This window comes from Leptosomus discolor, chromosome 3, assembly GCF_034619465.1.
Source record: "Leptosomus discolor isolate bLepDis1 chromosome 3, bLepDis1.hap2, whole genome shotgun sequence".
In the NCBI taxonomy this organism is placed as follows: Eukaryota; Metazoa; Chordata; class Aves; order Leptosomiformes; family Leptosomidae; genus Leptosomus; species Leptosomus discolor.
This window is the reverse complement of record NC_141393.1, coordinates 19,160,989-19,181,102: the sequence shown is the minus strand read 5'-3', so window position 1 is coordinate 19,181,102 and position 20,114 is coordinate 19,160,989. Positions and strand designations below refer to the sequence as shown.

The following is a 20,114-nucleotide window of genomic DNA, read 5'->3' as shown; positions in this document are numbered from 1 at the left end:
CCCCTATACATGCATGCTTCCTGACACAGAGTGTATAACTGTGGGAGAAACGCTTTCATTTTATACCCTGCTTTACTTGGCTGTTCAATCGCTCCTATCACTAAATAGATAATAATTTCTGAGCGCAACTGTGTTCTTCAACCAACACTATGCACTTGTTAAGGCTGCACTGGCAGAAAGTTAGAGGCATGTGCAGGACTGAAGGCTGGGGAACTGGAGTTAAACTGACTGACCGGTTAAGCTACTGCAGCCCCCCAGTCACACAAAGGAACGCTGACCTCAATTACCACGGGGGTTACTTCCATTCTCAGAACGTTGCAAGCCAGCGCAGCCATGTGCAGGCAGCTTAGGAAACAACTTGGTTTTCGATTTCCTGATTTTATGGCACGCAAATGCCCTAAACCAGTCTTTAAACGTACCTTACTTGTTAAACAATTTTTCAACAACTTTTAGGAATGTTGTTCTTTAAAATATTTCAAGAATGCCCTACAGAAATGATCAGTATACTGTATGGACAAACACTAGAATTCTCAATATCCAAGTCCCACATTATTAATCATTAAGATTTTGCAAGCGGTAATTCTTCTCTTCTGCAGACACACATATTTAAAACGTGCTAGTTCACACTTCACCCTGTAAATACAACATTGTTTATTTCCCCGCAGAATATTTAAAAACTGTTTTTGAAAGATGTACAATCATTCTCACTCTTCTCCCTGTATCCAGCAGCATACATGGCTTGCTCTTTTCTAAAAAAAATAATTTAACACACAAATAACATTTCAGTCTGTGACAGTCTGATTGTTCTGTATGAGTCTGAAAAACACAACCTTAAATGTAGACAGCGTCACAAAAAAAAAACCCTCAGTAACAATAAAAAATAATCTATTACTTCACAAGCATTTCCTTTGAGGGCCCTGCTAGCCCAAGGAGATACTTAGTTTGGCCAGAAAACACTTTTTCACAAAACTGAGTTCTCATTAAGAGTTTCAGCATTAGGTTTTGTTCTGCATCAGCTTCAGAGCAGATCCAGACCAGCGATTAAATGCCTGCAGGACACACGAACAAGTTGGTAAGTTACGGAGAGCAAGTGACCCGAGCATTTGTCTCATTCTCCCAAACTTACTCAGGGCAGAACATCTTCTCCATGAGAGACTGAAGGAGTAGCCACCACGCTGCTTGCTCCAGATCATACCAGACAAATGATCTAACCTTTGCGTGCTCTGGGCACCTCCATCTGTTGACCATAAATTCCAATCCGTGCACCATGGCACCACAGCTATCTTCAGGGTAAGCCCAGTGGCTTGAAATCACTCGTTTTAGAAAACATCAGGGTTACTTTCCAACAGTAAGAGCATCTATACCATCCTGAAGACATGTGAGCTACTTAAGCCATTCAAACCACACTACCTCTCTGCACCAAAGGCAGCAGGCTTTGCTGTTCTCGCCATGAGATAACAGATGAGCACGAGTGATGCTGCATGACCCTCCAAGGTGAAAGACCTTCAGCTACTACTGCAGAATAACTTAGCAAGATCAACCCTGTTCTACCAGGGACTGACCTGGCCTGGAAATACCACTCCAAGACCTTGCCCCCACTCAGGAAGGAGGAGGAAGCTGAGGCAGACACGGCAGGGAAGGCCAAGCCAGAGTTTATAGAACGGAGTGAGAAATTAAAAGACTCGACATCATAATGAGATTATTAGTTTGCTACTGCTTTAAAGGTAACATTTCGCAGTCTGCTTTTCCCCACTAGCAGCTTTCACAGAAAACTTAGCTGTCAGGATTTTTCCAAGATTTCTTTTTTAATAAATTATTTTATGCTTACAGACATGCTATGCACATGTAATGAAAATGAGACTGTACTACCCACAAAAACACTTTGAAGGTTGAAAGGTCTACTTAGCAGATCTACTCTGCCAGCCACACAAGTGTTTCAGAAGACCATGTGTGACTTTTAAAGAGTTCAATTCCTTGGGCTTTCATTCAGAAGGTTTTTTCCCATGGGGCGGAGACAGTTTGTTGGCAGACTCGTACTCAAGCTAGGTTTCTGTAACATTTTAAAGCTTTGTAGAATAACATTATTTACAGGAGATATTTAGAAGAAATAGTATGAATGAGTACCAAAAAAAAACCCTCTACCAATCTGAAGTGCTTTATAGAGAGTTTTCAATTAACCCTTGGAAAAAGCCAGGAAGGTATTAATTACCCCTCTCCCCTTTCATCTCACCCACAGAAGAGCTGAGATACCACACACTTAAGTGGAGAGCCCAAGGTTACTAAGTGAATCAGAGGCACATCTAGGACTATTACACAGCGCAGCACCTAAGCTCTACACTCAGGACAGCACATTTTTGCTGTAATGCATGTTGAACAAAGGGACACAGTTTTCATCCCCAATTTAGTCATGCCTCCTGAACAGCAAATGATTCTGTAGTGGTTTTCAAAAGGCTTGATTTGTGCTAATATAGCAAGGTGGTAAAGTTCCTTGTGCAACTGCATCAGCAGGAATGTGCAGGCTTCCCTATGCTGCTCACTGGGATGACACAAGTCCTTCCTAGATGGCTGGGAAGAAAGTCTGCTGAGTCCACCCAGGCTTATTAGCTGACCTCACCAAGACAGCGTCCTCCTACAACCTAGGATGCAAACGCTTATGTCTGGGGCAGCTCCTGGCCGACAGGTACCCACAAGCTGAAATGAATGGACAGGATTCAAACTAGCACTTAAACAGAAAGGTGCTAATTCAAAAAAACCCCTCTTTCCTTGTACACCTTTTTGAAAATTCCACGGCAGCTGCTCTCAGGCTGCATGTTTGTGCCTGCAAGGGAGCCAGCCACCTGGGGGATTTGCAGAAAGACCATCTGCTCCCAACCGTGAGAGATGGCCAGCAGGTTTTCTGGAAAATAAAGGGAGGGAAAGCCCGAGTACCACCTGTGCATCCTGGGAGTCTCCCTGTGCCAGAGCCAGGAGACTCCTCTGCTCTCACAGGGCACAGAGGGTGGGAAACAGATGGTGGGACTCAGGGAGAAGGCGGGCAGAGGGATTAGGAGACACAACAACAAAAAAAGGAGGATCAAGGTACAGAAAGAATAAAGACAATGAAAAAAAACAAGTGGGGTAGGAAAGATGTGAGAGAAAATGGGAGCAAGAGAGCCCAAGCATGTGAAGTCTTGAGCTTGTGACGCTTCTTTCTGCACATACCTACTTTGACATTCCTCCAGCGGAGGAGAGGGAACGCCAGCACATGTAGTGCCACACACCACAGCCAGTGGATGTGCGGAGAAGCTGGGAAGGGGTGAAACACACAAGTGCCATTTTTCCCAACTGTAACAACATCCTGAGTGAGAAAACCTTGAATGCTAAATTCACTCTACTGAGGCAGTGTTTTTTTATTAACTTTATATTTTATGAACCTTTGTGCCTCTGGAGGACTGTGAAACAAAATGAGGAAGGAAACCAGACAAGAAAAAATACCCCAGTGAGTGTAGACATCTTTCATGACTTTAATGAAAAACAGTTTCTATAGACACTTGTTAGCAGGGACTTTGGGCGCTCTCATTCATAAACTTAATGTGTAATTTGAAAAGTTTTTTGAAGAGACAGAAATGAGCCTACTCAGGCAAATAAAAACTCATTTCCATTCTTGGTCTGAAAAAAAGTTAAAATCCTCGTCCACCCCCCACAATTAACTATGACTGTTTCAAAGGATTAATTGCCATCAGTTTCCAAGTACACCTGTGTTACCGTTGTGTTAAACTCAGCATGCCTAGAAACTAAGAAATTAAACAGCACCTCTAAATAGATGTTCAGGACCAGTACTGTATACTGATATTCCTTGTGCGGGCACAAGAATGAGTGCCCATTTATAAGGCATGCTAAACCCAGAGGTAATTATAAAAGGTGATTACAGTGATGCGTATAGATGATAAATACACTGGTGACTCATATTGAGCATAGGAGGATTTGTGGTGCAGTAACGAATTGAAAAAGCTGTTCAGCAAGAAAAAAATAGAGGAAGACAAAAACAGAGAGGAAATGTTATCATAGTGACTGTCTACTGTACAGTGCAATGAAGAGAATAAATCCTGTAACATCAGCTGCATTGTTCTGCAAGTTAGATTCCTGGAAAAATGTTCTTAATACTTCAATTAAAACTTTTAAGTTTCTTTTCAGCTCCCTATATTCTAGAAAACAGTCAAACCCTTCATCTTCTTACAAATATTTTTGCAACTTTTATCCCCATGGCCAAAATATGTTCCAGAAACAAGACCATAGGATCCATTTTTCTTCCTCTGGTCAAGAGGGACTTTTCATTCATATAACTTACCTACAGGACAGGAAAGGCAAAACTGGGATTTCATCATTGCCTCTCAGATCCATTCCAGCCCTGCAGACCACCTGCACCTCCATCTCCAGTTCCTAGTGCTCCCCACGTTGCCCAGCACTGTCTCTGCAGATGCCCCCTCCAGAATTCTTCTCCTTCCCTCTCAAGCTCTGTGCTGGACTGGGTCACTAACACGGAGAAAGAGGTTTCTCCTCTACCATTCTTGCCACTTTTAAACACTTCCCTCAAACTTCTCCATCATCTCTTCTCCCCATACTGCTCTCATCCCCAGCCTCCTCACTTCTCCATCAGCTTACCCTGGGGCTTCTCTGTACACATGCCAGAAGCACTGCTTCCCATGCTGATGACCACCTTGTCCTCACACCTTTATTCAATCTGCAGCCCTTCTTTAGCTCTCTTACTGACAAAGCAAATCTCTCATTTCGCTTGTTTTCCCCCTTCCCAGTACCTCTGCCTTCCTGTTGCTCCTCTCTGCGAGACACCCAGTAACAAAGACATCAACTTGACAGTCACCTGGTCATCACTCACCAGGTTGCTCACCACAGCCTATTCCTTCATTCAGCTTTTTGTACTGGTTTTACTAACTTCTCAGTCTTCTCCTCCCTGTTCTCTCTTTCCGAGCTTCTGCTCAGCCATCAGCCAGGTTCCTCTTCCTGAAGGAAGTTCCAGTTCTCCACTTCTCTAACCATTTCTTCAGCACATCTCACCAGTGATCATCTACCTCAGGGTAAGATAAAGATGAGCTTCTCTTGAAATCCTGTCCCTCAGACACTCTCCTCCTTGAACACATTCTTTGGAGCAAGCACATGTCAAGTCTTTCTTTGTTCACCACCTTACTCTGTAGTGTCTAAGCTGGGGCTGGTTCTCAAAGCCATTATGTAATACTGCTAAACAAGAGCTTCATATTTTCTTATACACACATACCTCATCAATTTTAGACATCCAGAAGTTACATTTTTGCATTCTTTATCCTCTCTTTGAGCATTCTGAATAATGCCAATGATAAGCCAGCAACGGATAAAATAAATTTTAAAAAACCACATTAAAAAAAAAACCCCAACCAAAACAAACCTCAAAATTTTAAAAGATGTCAGGAAGTGAAGAAAATTTATGGTTATAATTAAAGGAGCTGGAAGACAGGAACACACGGATGACCAAGAACTTTCCTACCAGAGACACATCAGGTACTTTGTTCAAAGACAGAAAGATCTAAGGTGCTGACGAAAACAACAGGTCAATGATGGGGAATTATAGCTAAATACAGGACAGCTTTCAAGAGTGCAGCTTCGCCAGGAATCAATGCTGTTGCTACTGCATTGAGTCTCCCACTAGCTGTTGCTCAGGAATGGCCGTGACAAGAAACCAGCCAGCCTTCTCCATTGACACTTAGCCAGCAGAGATACTGACTTGTTGTCCCAGACATCTTTATTCACTAGCATTCTTGATGCTAGCAGCCCAGGTTCTGCTCATTGCCTGTATAACTGAGATAAGCAACAGCTCTTATATTTCTGTTTTCTTCCTTACCCACAACATTAGCCTGTACAGGTGAATTAATACTGGCATTAAAGACTTTAATCTGCTTGCTGAAGAAGTGGATGCCTTACTCTTAGCTTGATTTTACTGCAGAAGTGCCAAGACTATGAATTTCAGTGATCCAACATCTGTAAGTTAATATTCTTTTCCAATATAAACCCCTTTTTTTGTACATATGCACACTACTGCTGCTAAGAGCAACACAATAAAATCTTCTGCTAAGGTTCCTGCCATTTGTTTGTTCTGGAGATACTGATTACCATGTCATTCCCCACCACTGCCGACAGAGTTCACCCAGTTTTCCTTCTTTGGCAAAAACAAATACATTGTCCTTGGCACTAGCACAGGGCTAAGGCAGAGATTGAATGGACATGCAAAATAAGTAAAAAACACAGCAATAAAACCTTTCATTTCAGGACTGTGGTTCTAAGGAGAAGTCAACGGCATTTTCAGGCTAAACAGCTTTCATTTTGTCTCACCAAAGACATTAGACTCTGGACACGAGCTCATCGGCTTCCAGGTCACTTTTGATGTGATACTTTACGTGAAATACATCCTTGCCTAGACAACATGGCCAGACACACTTTTTCCGATTTGTCATGTATGTATTTTTCTCTCCATCCTCACATATTTTTCTTCCCACACTTCATTTAGAACAGCTCCTTCACACTTCAGCGCAATTCTGCAAGACTCTTCTGATGTGTGCATATTGACACAACTGAACACATACATGACAACCAGGTGATCAGGCCCAGTCAGCATGGGTTTACGAAAGGCAGGTCCTGCTTGACTAACCTGATCTCCTATGACAAGGCGATCCGCTTAGTAGATGAAGGAAAGGCTGTGGATGTTGTCTGCCTGGAGTTTAGTAAAGCCTTTGACACTGTTTCCCACAGCATTTTGCTGGAGAAACTGGCTGCTCATGGCTTGGATGGGTGTACTCTCGCTGGGTTAAAAACTGGCTGGATGGCCGGGCCCAAAGGGTGGTGGTGAATGGAGTTCAAGCCAGTTGGCCGCTGGTCACAAGAACCCCAGGGCTCAGTATTTGAGCCAGGTTTGTTTAATATAGCCATCAATGATCTGGACGAGGGGATCGAGTGCACCCTCAGTAAGTTTGCAAACACCACCAAGTTGGGTGGGAGTGTTGATCTGCTTCAGGGTAGAGAGGCTCTGCAGAGGGATCTGGACAGGGTGGATCGATGGGCTGAGGCCAATTGTATGAGGTTCAACAAGGCCAAGTGCCGGGTCCTGCACTTGGGTCACAACCACCCCATGCAGCGCTACAGGCTTGGGCAAGAGTGGCTGGAAAGCTTCCTGGCGGAAAAGGGTCGACAGCTGGCTTAATGTGAGCTGGCAGTGTGCCCAGGGGGCCAAGAAGGCCAACAGCATCCTGGCCTGTATCAGACATAGTGTGGCCAGCAGGAGTAGAAAAGGGATCGTGCTCCTGTACTCGGCACTGGTGAGGCGGCACCTCAATATAAGACAGACACTGAGGTGCTGGAGTGTGTCCAGAGAAGGGCAATGAAGGTGGTGAAGGGTCTAGAGAACAAGTCTTATGAGGAGCAGCTGAGGGAACTGGGGTTGTTTGGTCTGGAGAAGAGGAGGCTCAGGTGGAGACCTTGTCACTCTCTACAACTACTCGAAAGGAGATTGTAGCGAGGTGGGGGTCAGTCTCTTCTCCCAAGTAACTAGCAATAGGATGAGAGGAAACGGCCTCAAGTTGCACCAGGGGGATTGGATATTAGGAAATATTTCTTCTCCTAAAGGGCTGTCAAGCACTGGAACAGGCTGCCCAGGGAAGTGGTGGAGTCACCATTCCTGGAGGTATTTAAAAGATATGTTGTTGTGACACATAGGGTCATGGTTTAGGGGTGGACTCGGCAGTGCTAGGTTAATGGTTGGACTCAATGATCTTAAAAGTATTTTCCAACCTAAATGATTCTATGATTCTATTCTAATTTAAGAAATTAAAACAAATACAAATTTTATTTAGCATTTCAGAGGAGGGGGGTAAAGAACCCAATAAACTACTCACCAGAAAGAGGATCTTTGCCAATCATTAACACATTTGGTAAATTCATTACAATCAGCTGCTGGAGGACCTCCTAAACAAAAGAGAACAGGCAAAATTCAGTGTGAAGGCATCCCAATCAATCACATCACAAAGAATACAGAGCTCCATCGATTACAAAGCTTTTAACATACTGGCAGGTCAGAGGTCACAAGAGGAAGCCTCACTTGAGAGAGAAATCACTATTTGAAGATAGCATCAGGTTGCACAGCTAACATATATTAATCACCTCTTTTAACAACAGCTAATACAGAACTTAAAGGGTCCCATGGCACTAATCAGGATAAACGCACAGCCATGCTAGACACAGCAATCGGTCATGCCTTTACCCCAGGCATGACCTATATTCATTTGATGTTCAACGTACAGCTGCTGTCATGTTTCAGGGCGTATAATGCAGCTGGTTCAACAAAGGTACCTAAGCCATTCTGTGAAGTTTGGGTAATTCAAATAATTGGTCAAATTATTTCATGGGTCTGAGATTTTAATGACAGGCTGAGGAAGTGGGTGTGGGGAAAGCTATTGAACAGGCACCTGACACTGCTCAGGGAAACTGGATTTAAAGTTCTAGATTTGCTTGCATTGTTTTTAATGAGGAATAAAACAGATTTAAGTATGTCATGAACCTCGTTTAAAGGTCAATTTATTTTGGGGGAGATGAGGGAAGGGAGGCACATTGCTTGGTCAGGTTCAGCATTTAAATGTCAGCTGCCTGAAGCTACTCTGAAATGACAGAATAGGCTGAAGGGAGAGGAAATGCTACAAGCCCTGTGGCAGGCAAAATGCTTAAAGGTGGACAAACAAATACATTGCAAAGGGGACTCTGCATAGTAATACAATCAGCCATGCACCCCAGTAACATACAGAGCACAGGAGCACAGCTGTTAGATTCAGCCTGCAGTGACCAGCAGTCACTTGTGACAATCTGAATAAAACATTTTGCAAGTATTTATTTCACATAAAAAACTTGGGAGGAAAATGGTTGTGCGATTAAAACACTGTGCTGGGATTCAGGAAACAAAGATTAGCACATATAACTGTACCAAATGCTTGGCAGGTGCCTTTTCCCTGCTTGTCTCCACTTCCCAGCCTACCTCTAGGCCACTGGGAGTGCACATGTATTGATACTTGCAGAGCATTCAAAGCAGGGGAAAAAGTACAGCAGCCAAGCACAGAAACACATTTCCTGAAACAATCACTCATTCACCCAAACACTTCCTGTCCAAGTCGCCCCATTGTTATTTCTCTGCTTTCAAAGTTACCATAGGAGGAAAATTAAGCCTGATTTAAAGAGGAAATATTTCAGCGAGCCTGCAGCATTTGATAAGTAATCAGAGTGGATGTTCTAAAAAAAAAATGTTTTGGACATAACACATTTCATTTTTTTTCCTCTGATCCACACCCAAAACATATTCCTCAGCAGTTTCTCTTTTGGATAAAGTAGAAATGCCTCAGTGCCACACACAGCTGATGGGGGTTTTGATGCTGTCAAGAAAGAAGGCTCTCCAGACCTTTATGCAATGTGAAGTTTGGCTAATGGAGGTCAAGCCCTCGCCAAGTCATTCGCCAAACGCAGTTATAGTTTGTGCATTTGAGTCACATTTAACAAAGTTTGTCTGCACCTGTTACCAAAACAGGTGCAAAACCTATTGGATTTAACAGCACATGGCTGGACTGCAATATCTGCTATGACAATACAGCGTGGCACTAAGGCTTTAAACAAAAAATGAGAATTTGCATATACCAAAGTATTGAGCTTCAATCAGTAATTTCCATGGCAAAAAAGAGAAAGAATTCTGCTTCCAGTCACCCAGCGTGTGGAGCAGCACTGAGGCAGGAATGCATAAGGAATTTGCGTTGTCTTTGTGTAATCATCAGATCAGTGGCTATTTAACTGGCAGACACAAAAGACACTACAGCTAACCTTTATGCTGTTAACATTCCCATGAGCTCCTTCTGTAAAATTATTTGAGTATACCATCCAACATAGCCATGACTTAACGCCCTCGTAGCTGTTTGAACTCAGTATTTTCTGGCAAGAATCGGACAGTCACCAAACACAAGCACAAACGGCACCAAGCCTGCGAAGTGATTTCTTAATTCAGATTGAAAGACTCAAATTGTTGCAAGAGGTGATACTCTGACCTGTTTATTTTAAAAATAAATTATTTAAACAGATAACTATCTTTATTGTTCTAAATGCCTTCACCTTCAGATTAGTGCTTGTGACGATAATACCTAGCTGTTACGCAGGGCAGCTCACCTGTAGATCTCAACACTGTATAAAGGAAGGTCAATGACATTGCCCTCCTTTTTCAAGCTAAGGAAAATGAGTCCAAGAAACAAAGTTACTACAGTTCAATAAACTATGCTCTGTTAACAGAGATGCACCAATGAACCATCCAGTTGCACAGCTACAAGTGTAAGATGAAATGTGTTAACTGAAAGCTCTTGTGCTGACACTGGTGAACGTAGCTCAGATTTTGTCGGGGTTAAAACCACAGAAAGTTAGCAAGGCTCAGCTGATGCCCAGTGACTGACTCAGTGGCTGGGATAATGTGACCATGTCTCAGGTCCGTTGCTTAAAATCCCACATCTGGAAATACAACCAAAGTTGCCTCCCTCAACAGCAAATCAGAAATTCTTCAACTTCTATCCATTTATCAATGTTTTCTCATTTTCCTTATCTGAAGCAACAATAACACAGGTTGATCATTCTGTGCCTCAGTCTGGCCTCTCTGCTCTCCTCACATCTTGCCATCCCACCCCAAAGACCCCATGAAGTCAAACTTGGGCTTCAGGCAGGGAGCTGTGCTGTTACAGCCTGTGAACCAGCACCAAGGACCAAAGCGCTCCACGGACCCAAGTGTCTCCCAGTGGACAGCTACACTGGGCATTGGGTTGACCTGGACACACTGCTGCAGCCCAGCCACCAAAAGAAATGCTAGATAAAAGGCAATGTTTCCCCACAACAGCAGCAAGTTATTGTATTATATAAAAGGATGCTGTTATGCTTGAAATCAAACATAGCTGCAAGACACGGCAGCAGAGGCAGAGATGGCGTGTATGTGTCCTTCTGCCTCTGGTGACCAGCATGGCTAGGGGCAGCACACCCAGGCAGGAGCTGCTGGGGAGCAAAGCAGGGGTTTCAAACACTTTAAATAGCCCATAAAAGCCCACAGTACTCCATAAAGCAATTGTACAAGCAAAAAAAAAAAAAAAAAAAAATCTAATTTCTCCTGTGAGAAATCTTTTAATCATTTTTACAGCACAACTAAAGCTTGGTTAAAACAGTAAAGGTTACAGCAACAACATATGGTAACAATTTCCTTGATTATTATAACAACTAGAGTCTAAGCTGCCAGCTTTACATCTAGACCATTAACCAACTCAGAGGCCAGCTACTGCAAGTCAGGAATCACCTCCCCCAGACTTCTGTTTGCCCTTTTTTTATTGTTAATGAGATTTCCATGAAAAAAATAATGTTAGTATCAAAAGTGTTATTCACGGAACCCAGTTTAAAACAAATCCCCATGAGGCTTTAGTGCAGCATCTGTAGGTGCCTAAAATGCCCCTCTGGCAAACATCAGGGTATTTTAAGCTTGAAGAGATTTGTCCAAATCAGCTCTTTTGACAGCAGTGACAGTTGCAAGAATGGATGCTTCTAGTTAGCAGGTCAATACCACTATTGCAAAATATAAAGATCAGCAGCCAAGTCTGACACTATTTGAGCCAGACCCGCAATGGGGTTTCTGTGTCCAGAGTTATGTGAGCCCGTATCAATAGGGAGGGCTTTTTAAGTTAAGGTCAAACTGGGTGTTCAGTCCTTGACTGCTCCCTCTGCTGTGCTTGCCCGCAGAGATGTGGAGCATGAAGCAGACTGAGATAACTGGCAGATCTGAGCAACCAGAAGGGTACTCCCTAAGCCAGAGGTAAGTTTTGCTGAAAGCAGCTTGGTACTCTACTCCAGGACTGGCACGCCAAGGATTCAAAAACAGTATTGTTACCTAGAAATCATGAGGTTAAACATAAATAAATAAATGCTGTATTCTCATTAGCAGCCTTCTGGCATCTAAGACATTGCTGCACACTTGCTTTGCACTGCAAGCTCTTTGCAATCACTTTGTTAAGAAAGGAGCTTAAAAAAAAAGCTAAAATTCCTCCACATTGATTCTAGCAGTCAAGGGCTTTAGGAAAAATCAAGACACATACGAGATCCAGGATAACATTCTAAGCACCAAGTTAAGCACTTAGGCTTATTAAGAGCATGAATAAATATATTCATTCCCTTCATCTAAAAGTTTCTAATTTGTTTCTGGAATGCTAAAGCACATTTTACCCACTCTTTTTTATCCTTCCAAGATCACACACACCAGATGTTTGCTCTCTGCCTCAGATCATCAGAAGAGATGCAGTGGCAGCTCCCACTCTCAAGTCACCATGATCACATTTTAACGTTTTATTTACCTGTAACAGGGTAAGTGAGTCTCCTGTAATTTTGTAGGAACAAAGTCCCCTTGGTCCATACTACACTTCAATACACATTTGCTTCTTAAAAATACATGTGCAACAGCTTGGAATAGAATGGTCCTAAGGTATTATTCTTAGCTGTATTTTTAAGTGTCAACGTAAATGGGTCAACGGCTCTTGCAAAGAATGCATTGTTAGGAAAGGAGCAGGTAAAATTGTCCTTTCCATGGCTGAGAGACCAGGCAAATACAAGCTCTACACAAAAACTTTCTCCTGCACTGCAGTACAGCACAGCATTAATGTAGAGTAACTACTAGCTTCTCATGCAGAATTAAATTAACCTCTGCCTGAAACCTAAGCAAGAAGAGAGTACTAAATAAATTATGTAAGAAGAGCAGCAGTCTACTGGCCATTGTAATTCAATGCTCAAGCCAAGCAATTCCATTTAAGTATATTGCTTGGCTATAAAATGCTAATTGCCCAGCTGACTGGAAGCCAAATGGTGCTTTCCTACTTAAAAAGCCCATGAGGAAAAACCATCACCAGCTTTATTTACACCAGCAAGGGCAAACACTACCTATGCCAGGGAATCTGGCTTACATTTCAGCTGCAACTCAGGCCAATGGAGCAAGAAAGTTCAGCAGAGCCCTATCTGTGCAGCCCTGCCAACATTTTCCTCCAATAACCTCAGTGTGGATCTGATCTCACAAACATCTTTGGAGCAGGACACATTTGGTGAAGGAGATGCTGCACGCTTAGATAAGGTCTCAGCTGGAGTCAGCGGCCATCTGCACCAGCTCAGAGCCTCGCAGCAGCAGGATGGGGTGGCAGGTTTACTCCTACACAACTTCAGGTCCCTTTGGGTGCTACCACAAAGACAGGCTAGGAGCTGCGTTTCCCAGGCAAGGTCCAAGAGACAACCGAACTCAAGCTTTTCTGGAATCAGAACTCCAAGGAAGAATGAATGCTCAGGCTAATGAACAAGTTTTAATATTAAAACACATTTTAAACAGCAAGTTGAGACACAAGAGTTGTTTAACATGTTTTTTTTTCAAAGTGTTTCAAAGTTATTCTGCAGCTTACAACAATGAAGATATGTTTTAAAAGAAAAAAAAGTCTTCCAATATAGATAAACTAGGTTTTCTTTTTTTTTTTTTTTTTTGCTATAATTACCTGAAGAGTTATTAATGTCATCAGGGAAATAATTCATAGTAAGATTCTGCAAACTGTACAACAGGGTCCCACAAAAGATTAGACAAGATGAAACAAGTTGTTGCAGGGAAATGACAAGAAAGTGAAACACAAACATCTTTTATTGAGATGTTTTCCATGTACATCTTGCCATGCAAGCACGCCTGATGACACTATGCATGTGACTCAGTACTCACAGTTTCTCTGCCAACACATTATATACATAACAAAATTTGATTAAGAACTTTGCTCATCTCTGCAACAAATCTATTCATTATGTGACAGACTAGAGGATTAGTTGTCTTTAAAGGGATTTTTTTTTCTTGAAAACCAGCAAATTACAAAGCACGCTTCTAAAGACCCTTCAAGTGGAAACCCAAAAGCCACTAAAATAACTGTTGCCTCATCTGCTGAAAGTAATCAGTTCTGACAATCGTAGACTGGAATCTCAGTGGGAGGGAATGTGAAGGAATCATACCTAGTCTTAGCCATGCTCAGCCTGTGCGGGGTGCAGATAACCCACAAAATGACATAAATATACTCAATGTAGAAGTATACCATATAAGATCAGGCTTTATATATAAAAAAATAAAAATCACACATATGCAATTCGGATGGCACATAATAGAGTAACACTAAAAATGAAACTAGAAGAGACCCAGGCACAATTATCCACCCAACTCATTGTTATGGCTCAGGTTTTGTTATTTGTATCAGAGTTGTGCAGAGGTTCCAGCCGGGAGCAAAACCTCATCCGCTGCAAGCTGCAAGTTGTACATAGCGAGGCATCCCTGGAACAAAGAGCTTGTCATATATATGCAAGGCATCAGTAGGCTGATGAAAATATAATAACAAGCAGTGGAGGAAGGAAATGAAAATAAGATTTGGTGGTTATAACATGATCCATTGTGCGCGCTCTTGCTGCTTTATGAACTGGTTAAATCAACTGCTCCAGGCTGGCACAGAACTGAATCAGTCCAGACATTGGAGGGCAAGGCAAGTCCCGATAAAAACATTTGCTTTAACATCAATGTAAGTTGTTTACAGTGCACATCGTTTACATTGCATAATAAAAATTCTATGTATATTTAATAAAGGTACTGTTACATAAATATATTATATATATAAAATATATATATAAAAAAAGTATTTTAGGACACAATTACTTTTGCTTCTAGTGCAGTGGAATCAACAATGGAGAAGCTGCCACCTCTTCACACATCAGTTGCAGAGGAAATAATTTAATTTCTTTTAATCAAACTAAATACAAAAATGTACATTTACTTCTAAAATATGCAATGAAATGTTCAATAGCTACGTACCAGCAGATTTTCTACCCTAGTTTCACTGACTCCAAGATTAATCATTTACATTAATACAACATACAGCTCTAGGTGGTGCCTAGTGGCAATATTGATCTGACCCAGAGAGGAGAAAATCCAATTGTGGAGCACTGTGTTCTCCTGCTTTTATTGCCAGCAGCACCTTCAACTAATTTACCTACTTTGTTGAAAATAAAAAGCCTATTGATTTATCCTCAATTTCTCTCTTCAAATCATGTGCAAGTGACTTCACATGTTTATAATAGGATCCAGACAAATTACTCTCAACTTCTACTTTACTTCACCTTAATCTGTCCTGGGGTGGTTTATGCAGTAACAGGGAATATGAAATGTGCTGTGTTAAAAAGCTTGTCACTTGACATTACAAATATAACCAGCTAAAATGCAATCCATCTGTTCAACACGCTTCCAGCTAATCTATGGTGGTCTCTAAGGGCTGCAATAATTTAGCCTAACACACACTAAAAAGAAACACCACAGGCCACCAGAACAGACCTGGAGCACTTCTGAATTCTCCAAAACCCAGCACCAAGGACTCTCACTTGTTTTAAGAGGAAGCCAGTTTTCCCATCCACAGTTTAAGCATATTTTGCTGGGATAAAGCTAAAAAATTTCACATCGAACTAAAACTGAGCGAGTATATTTCAGCTTTTAACACCAAAGCATGATAGCAAAGTACATTAGCCATGCAGAGCTCTGAGGTACAAACTCTGTTCCACTGCTCTTGTTCACTGGAATGAAAAATTTTACAATATTGAAATATAGCTTGCCATCAAGAAGTGAACACTAACCCAGTAAAAGCATTTTGAGGAATATTACGTATAAGATGTATTTTCTACCACTTCTCTTATTCCAAGTTTTTCTACGACTTGGGGTTTTATATGTATGCATGGAACAGACACAGTAAACACCTAACTAGGCACATTATACTAGTTCACATAAAATACATTTTATTAATACAATTTCCGTACTGCCATGAAGATGTGCAAAAATAATTAACTCAATGCAAGAATATGGTGAGTTGTGGGGCTTATTTAGAGTTTCAGAGCTAGAGATCTGCATTGCAACTTCAACACTGCAATACAAGTCTCAGGCTCTGAAAAAGCACCAAGAACTTCAAAGAAGCAGCCAGCCTCTGGAGTGACAATCATAATGCAATGCCCAAAAAAGCAGCAGCCAAAAAGTACAGGAACACAAAGGAGTTAAGAGATGCAAAGATGCAGAAATACTAGTTACACATCTTAGCAATATTGCCTTCCTAAAGGTGAATAATGAACAGAAGCTACGTAGTATAAACATACACCCATTTTGCACTTTTGCCAGTATCAAACCATCCCTTAGTATAAATGTGGCCTGAAAGAGAATGATGCATCGTGGGGAAAACTCTGTAAAACAAACTGTTAATCCCAGAAGGGCACAGAGGCATATGTGACAAGAACCATTTTGAGGTTCTTCTAGTACAAATATTGAAAAATAAAATCAAAGCCAAAGTTAATAAGAAAAATATGTGAAACTAGAAAAAATTAAAGCAGGGAGGACGCACATGAAAGAATGGGATACTTTCATGATTTCTAATTAATTCCTCATTATGAACAGTATTTTAGTAGCAAACAGAAGGCCTAACAGATGCAATCAAGTTTAATGTGAAAGTATGAATCAAATCTTATCAGTGACTAAGGGTAATAGAAGTAAAACAAACATCCAGATTGGCTGTTACCAATCTGATACTCTCAGGTCCTGTTCAAACCAGAAACTGACTAGTAATTTTCAATCTACCCCTCAGTCCCCAAAAGAAACAAGCTGCTTTACCCTGCCTCTCCTATTGATGCTGAGTAACATCCTACTGTCTCAGTAGCCCTCTTGATTGCCATGGGGTCAGGTCACAGATAAAAGTATTTCTCGTCATCAGCAAAAAGGTACCATGCCTCACCTTCACTACATCCAAACGTCCTCAGAGCTGCTCAAATATAAGGCAGTTAAAGCCTTAGAAACAAGCACAAATGTGCTCAGTCTTTCCAGGATAATACTCCCTGAATAAAAAAAGATTTAATTCACATTACATTGGTAAACCATTTTGAGAAACTTGAATGAATGGTACTTGAAGAAACGCAGAAAATAACACCTAGAAACTAAGGAGCAGTAAATACATGGACAGCATTCAGGCAGTCATGATCAACAGGGATTTTATGGGATAAAAGATGTGGGTTACTGGTTAACATTGCTCGCTTTGAAATGCATGAAAATCTTTCAGTCTGTAACTTGGGAAAAAACGGCAATCCCAAGACAATTTTTTCTGCCAGTGAAAAAAAGTGTTGTGACAGTGCTTGAAGAATACCAGAGAGAGAACTGACTGGTCTGTTAGCACTTCTCCTACTCTCTCCCCCTCACCCCTTAACATGTATATAAGTGTGAAGAAAAAAAAAGTTAATTAAGTTTAAATTAAACTGATTAATTTCCAAAAGCTTATTTAAAGATTTTTAACCATGAGTTTCCAACAAGCTTAAATCTTCTTGTGCTTGGGCAGCTTATGGGCAACTTAGTATTGAACAACAAATTAATGTTTCAGAAAGCATACGAACAGTCACTATGCCATCGGTTTATTATCTAAATTCAACAGAGGACAGGAATGTGGGCAAGAGAGGTCCTTGCGGCATTTGCAGACAACCATACGAAAATCCATGTTGGATTTACAGAAGAGGGAAGCTTTCAGCAGGTCTGATGGGAAGACAGAGAGGGTACAGGGACAAGCTATCCCACCCGGCAAGGATGCCTGACCAGACAGTAAGATGCTATGGGACAAATTAGGTGGCTGGCGAAGTACAGGGAGGGAAAAGTTTTATTGATAATGTCTGTAGGTTAAAACAAAACCAAAGGAGCTCATACATGCTACTCATCTGATTATAGTAGCTAGTTTCCCACTCGTCTTCTGCAACAATTTGACCTTCTCATCACCGAGAGCTCTTTCTTGCAGGCAACCTCCTGTCACCAACCAGTTACCAGGGACAGCAAAAACTCAAACACCAGTAATGTAGAGAGAGTCTTCGCAGTTCAGGCATGCCCCCGTCAAACACGCCTAAAAAAAAAAACCCAACTTGAAGGGGTATCATTGCAGGTTAATTTTATGAGTTCTCCAATTATTTTGAAGCAGAATTTATATCCAACATCACTACCTCGACGTATCACTGCATTATCAGTATTACCTAATTTACTCAATATCAACAAGTTCAACAAACACCCAGACAGTCCCTAGCCAGGAGATCTGCCACTGTAGCAAGAGTTGGCACATTTTTTCTAAAGGTGGGTAAAGGGAGAAGCTTCAAGTCAGACCAGATGGTTCTCCCATGCACAAATGTACAATGGTGCTTCTCTTTAAAGCCAGCAGATTACCCCAGGCAGGCAACATGCAAGGGATTTCAAAGGCCATCAGTGCTTCTTGCACTGTACAGGTGGAGAAGCCTCAGTAAATTTCACATGGCTTTCCCAAAGTAACCCAAGCACACTTGTGAAAGAAAACACTCCCAGCATTTACTGCGTCAATCACCAGTTTTACCATTAGCACTGTGCTGCAGGTATAATAGAAAAAAAAAAAAAAAAAAAAAAAAAAAAGGAGAGACCACAGAAACTAGAAACTAGCAGCGGTAAAAACAATGGTAGAGGGCAGGGAGAGTAAATCGTGGCCACGCCCTCAAAATAGCCTCTGGGCCTCTCTCATCATTCCCTTTTTGGATTTTCTACGCTGATTTGTTTTCAATAGCCAACAACCTTCCCATCTGCAGAGTCACCGTCCCCCTTGGGGGAGGGAACAGTTACCTACAGGAGAGAAACAGTCATTTGCAGTTGACACTCGGCTGTTTACAGAGTTTGCTGCCAATAATCTGCACCTCGGCAAAGCTGAGTCAGGCGTAACCCACAGGCAATTACCAGGTCAGGCTGCCAGGAACCAGGCCAGCCTCCCTGGTTTTCCCAACTTGTTGCCAACGAGGAGGCAAGAGAGGAGCCTCCCCCTCAGTCCCACCCCAAGGAGACCTTTCACCGGCATCCGATCCCTTTGTGAACTGCCAGCTGGGAGCTATCATAATTTAAAAGGATGGTGCTTCACCACCCTTAGCCCCTGAGCAGCCACCCAAGGCAAGACGGCAGCCCAAGAGGGTACCTGGGGCAGCCCCAGTACATCCTCGGACCTAGGACACTGGGGCTCGGGTCCTATCCTGTGCCATCCCCTGCCCCCCCAGCCAAGTTCACTTTTGGGCATCACATAGTAACAAATATTATGCTCTAGAAGAAATGGATATATACATATGTATCTATATACATATATATATATATACACACACACAGAGGGAGTTATGTTTATATATGTTTCTGCTATTTCTCCCCATGATTTCTGCTATTACTCCTCACTATACCCGCTCAAACCTGGGCCAAGCAAAAGCCTTCTGGAAACACCATTAGATTTGCTATACATAAGACCGTGCCACGTTCAAAAGTTTAGAACCCCCTGGCTCAGCAGCCAGAGCATTAAAAGTTTCACCCCACACCACACAGCAACAAGCTGGCTTTTTAAACACGCAACACTGAAAAAGTGATAGTACACTTTGTGTACTTGATAACATTTAAGGTCAGTCTTTTAGGGTCAGGAAAATTCAGTTATTTGGTTATTTTGAGTCTGAGAAATTACACAAAAAATTAGTTGCTCCAAACACTTCCTTTTCAGGAAAAAAAAAAAAAAGAGAAAGGGAAAAAAACATTTTGAATAAGTATAGAAAACCATAACACAAGGTGCTGTGGTACATTAATATTTTAAATCTGCAATCATTAAATCAATCCCCCTTTGTGACCGATTCATCCTCCACACACTTACAAAACCCAGTCACCTTCCACATTCTATTTCACATGTGTGCAAGAGAGAAAACCATTAAAAATTAACAGTGAAAATCCACCAAGCCACCACAAGTACACCACTCAAGTAGCAGTTAATATCACAGGACAATAAAGATCTTACTGTTGCAATTGCACAGGGAGGGAATTATTTCCTATTCCAGAAGAGAGAATATTATTACAAAAAAAAAAAAAAAAAGATAAAAGAAAGGAAAAAGTCACTTCCACAGCTGCCACAATTTCACCTATACACAGAACAGGAAACAGCCAATGTCCCTGCGCG

General features: G+C 41.8%; 1 protein-coding gene across 2 annotated transcripts in view; it reads right to left on the bottom strand.

The window, feature by feature from the left end:
- CCDC88C (coiled-coil and HOOK domain protein 88C) overlaps positions 1–20,114 on the bottom strand; it is a 99,516-nt gene that overhangs the window by 49,274 nt on the left and 30,128 nt on the right. For both annotated transcript variants that reach the window (XM_086461994.1, XM_086461995.1), the window contains exon 4: positions 7,914–7,983. In XM_086461994.1, the coding sequence (XP_086318120.1) occupies positions 7,914–7,983 (70 nt within the window). The remainder of the gene's footprint in view (positions 1–7,913; positions 7,984–20,114) is intronic.